This window comes from Anopheles darlingi, chromosome 2, assembly GCF_943734745.1.
Source record: "Anopheles darlingi chromosome 2, idAnoDarlMG_H_01, whole genome shotgun sequence".
In the NCBI taxonomy this organism is placed as follows: Eukaryota; Metazoa; Arthropoda; class Insecta; order Diptera; family Culicidae; genus Anopheles; species Anopheles darlingi.
In genome coordinates, this window is record NC_064874.1 from 51604403 (window position 1) to 51605879 (window position 1477).

Below are 1477 nucleotides of genomic sequence, written 5' to 3' on the forward strand. Positions count from 1 at the left end.
CCAGTATTAGAGTAGGAATTGTTATGATTCGCAATAGAGCTGGACGAGATCGTGGAAGAAGCTGACGTTGGGAGGACGGTGGGTGGCGCAATAGTAGGCGCGGGCGCCGGTTGCATTTGCACAGGTGACACATACCCATTGTGTGGGTGATGGCCGTGTGGATGATGGTGGTGATGATGATGAGAAGGGTGATGATAATAGTGACCAGCCATGGATGGTGAGTAACCATTGTAACCGCCTGCTGCTCCACCGACACCACTGCCCGCGTTGCCTAGTAACCCATTCGCTCCTGCACTATTTGCACCGCCACCAACCACACTTGTCGCACTAGTATGATGAAGAGGATCTTGCTGGGAATGATGCAAGTATTCTGGTGTTCCAGCCTGCGTGATTCCATTGACCGAACCATATCCATTGTGAAACCCACTGTAATCTTCGCTCGGAGGAAATTTGGGCTCTATATTGATGCCCATCGATTGAATATGGTGATGCGGGTATCCCATAAGAAACGAACTCATTTTTGGACACTATCGAACCAATCACTCACTCACAACCGCATGGACAGCCACTAACTCAGCCGAAAAAACTATTGATTTGCGAAATTATTGCGCTGGTCGGATAACAGTAACTACACTTTTCACTGATTTCGTTGCATTCTCGCACTGTTTGGTAAACGGAAATCGCACAATATTTGATTTATTATCACTTATGATTACACCTTAATATCACTTCACTTATTCACAGCATTTATAACTGCAAACACGCTGAGCAATCGAGAAACGGGGAACCACAATTCGGTATAGCGTTATGCTTTCATTTCTTCTTTTCGCGGAGATACTTTTGCAAATATTAGTAATGGCAACTTCACTAGGTTCAATCACTTTTACGCTATAACGAAAATCTTCCGAAATTTGGAAGCCATCGTTGTGACTCTCTTCAACCGGAGATGTGAAACTTCGACGAGTAAAGAAGCCCACCATGCGAAGACAACGTCCGAAACAACACAAAAAGCAAGGTTCGTCCGCCGCTTGGGAAGTTTGAACCCCGTGAGTGAGCTCGTGAACCACCGCCCATAAAAAGCCTCAAGGATAACAAGAAGATTCAACAAGAAGAAGAAACCCCATTCCGATTGGTTGATTTACAGAAGAAGATGAAGAGCAAACGGAAAAGCAGCAAGAAGAGGAAGGCCGCCATCGTTATTCATTCGGATGAACCACGTGAATCGTCACCCACCGACCCCAGAGAACATTTTGAGTTCAAAACTCTAAATGAGTGGCGACTTTTACCTCGCAGCGAGCAGTGAGAAAAACTCTCACTATAGAAATTTTGAACCCAGATAACAGTGAGACGATCTTCTCACTATAGAAATTTTCCCTAACGAAAATTTCCCGGTAACGAGAACGGTCGTCCATACATTTTGTATCGGCCAATTTTGTATGGGCGTATATGGTACGGTCGCTGTGACGGCTGAATTTCG

At 45.3% G+C, this 1477-nt stretch overlaps 1 protein-coding gene across 1 annotated transcript in view; it reads right to left on the reverse strand.

The window, feature by feature from the left end:
- The window catches only part of LOC125952530 (homeotic protein deformed), an 11320-nt gene extending 10733 nt beyond the window's left edge, over nucleotides 1–587 (reverse strand). The window contains exon 1 of the mRNA XM_049682040.1: nucleotides 1–587. This exon is cut by the window's left edge and continues 113 nt beyond it. Within this exon, the coding sequence (XP_049537997.1) occupies nucleotides 1–518 (518 nt within the window). The 5' untranslated portion in view covers nucleotides 519–587.
- Between the last annotated feature and the right edge of the window lie 890 nt (nucleotides 588–1477).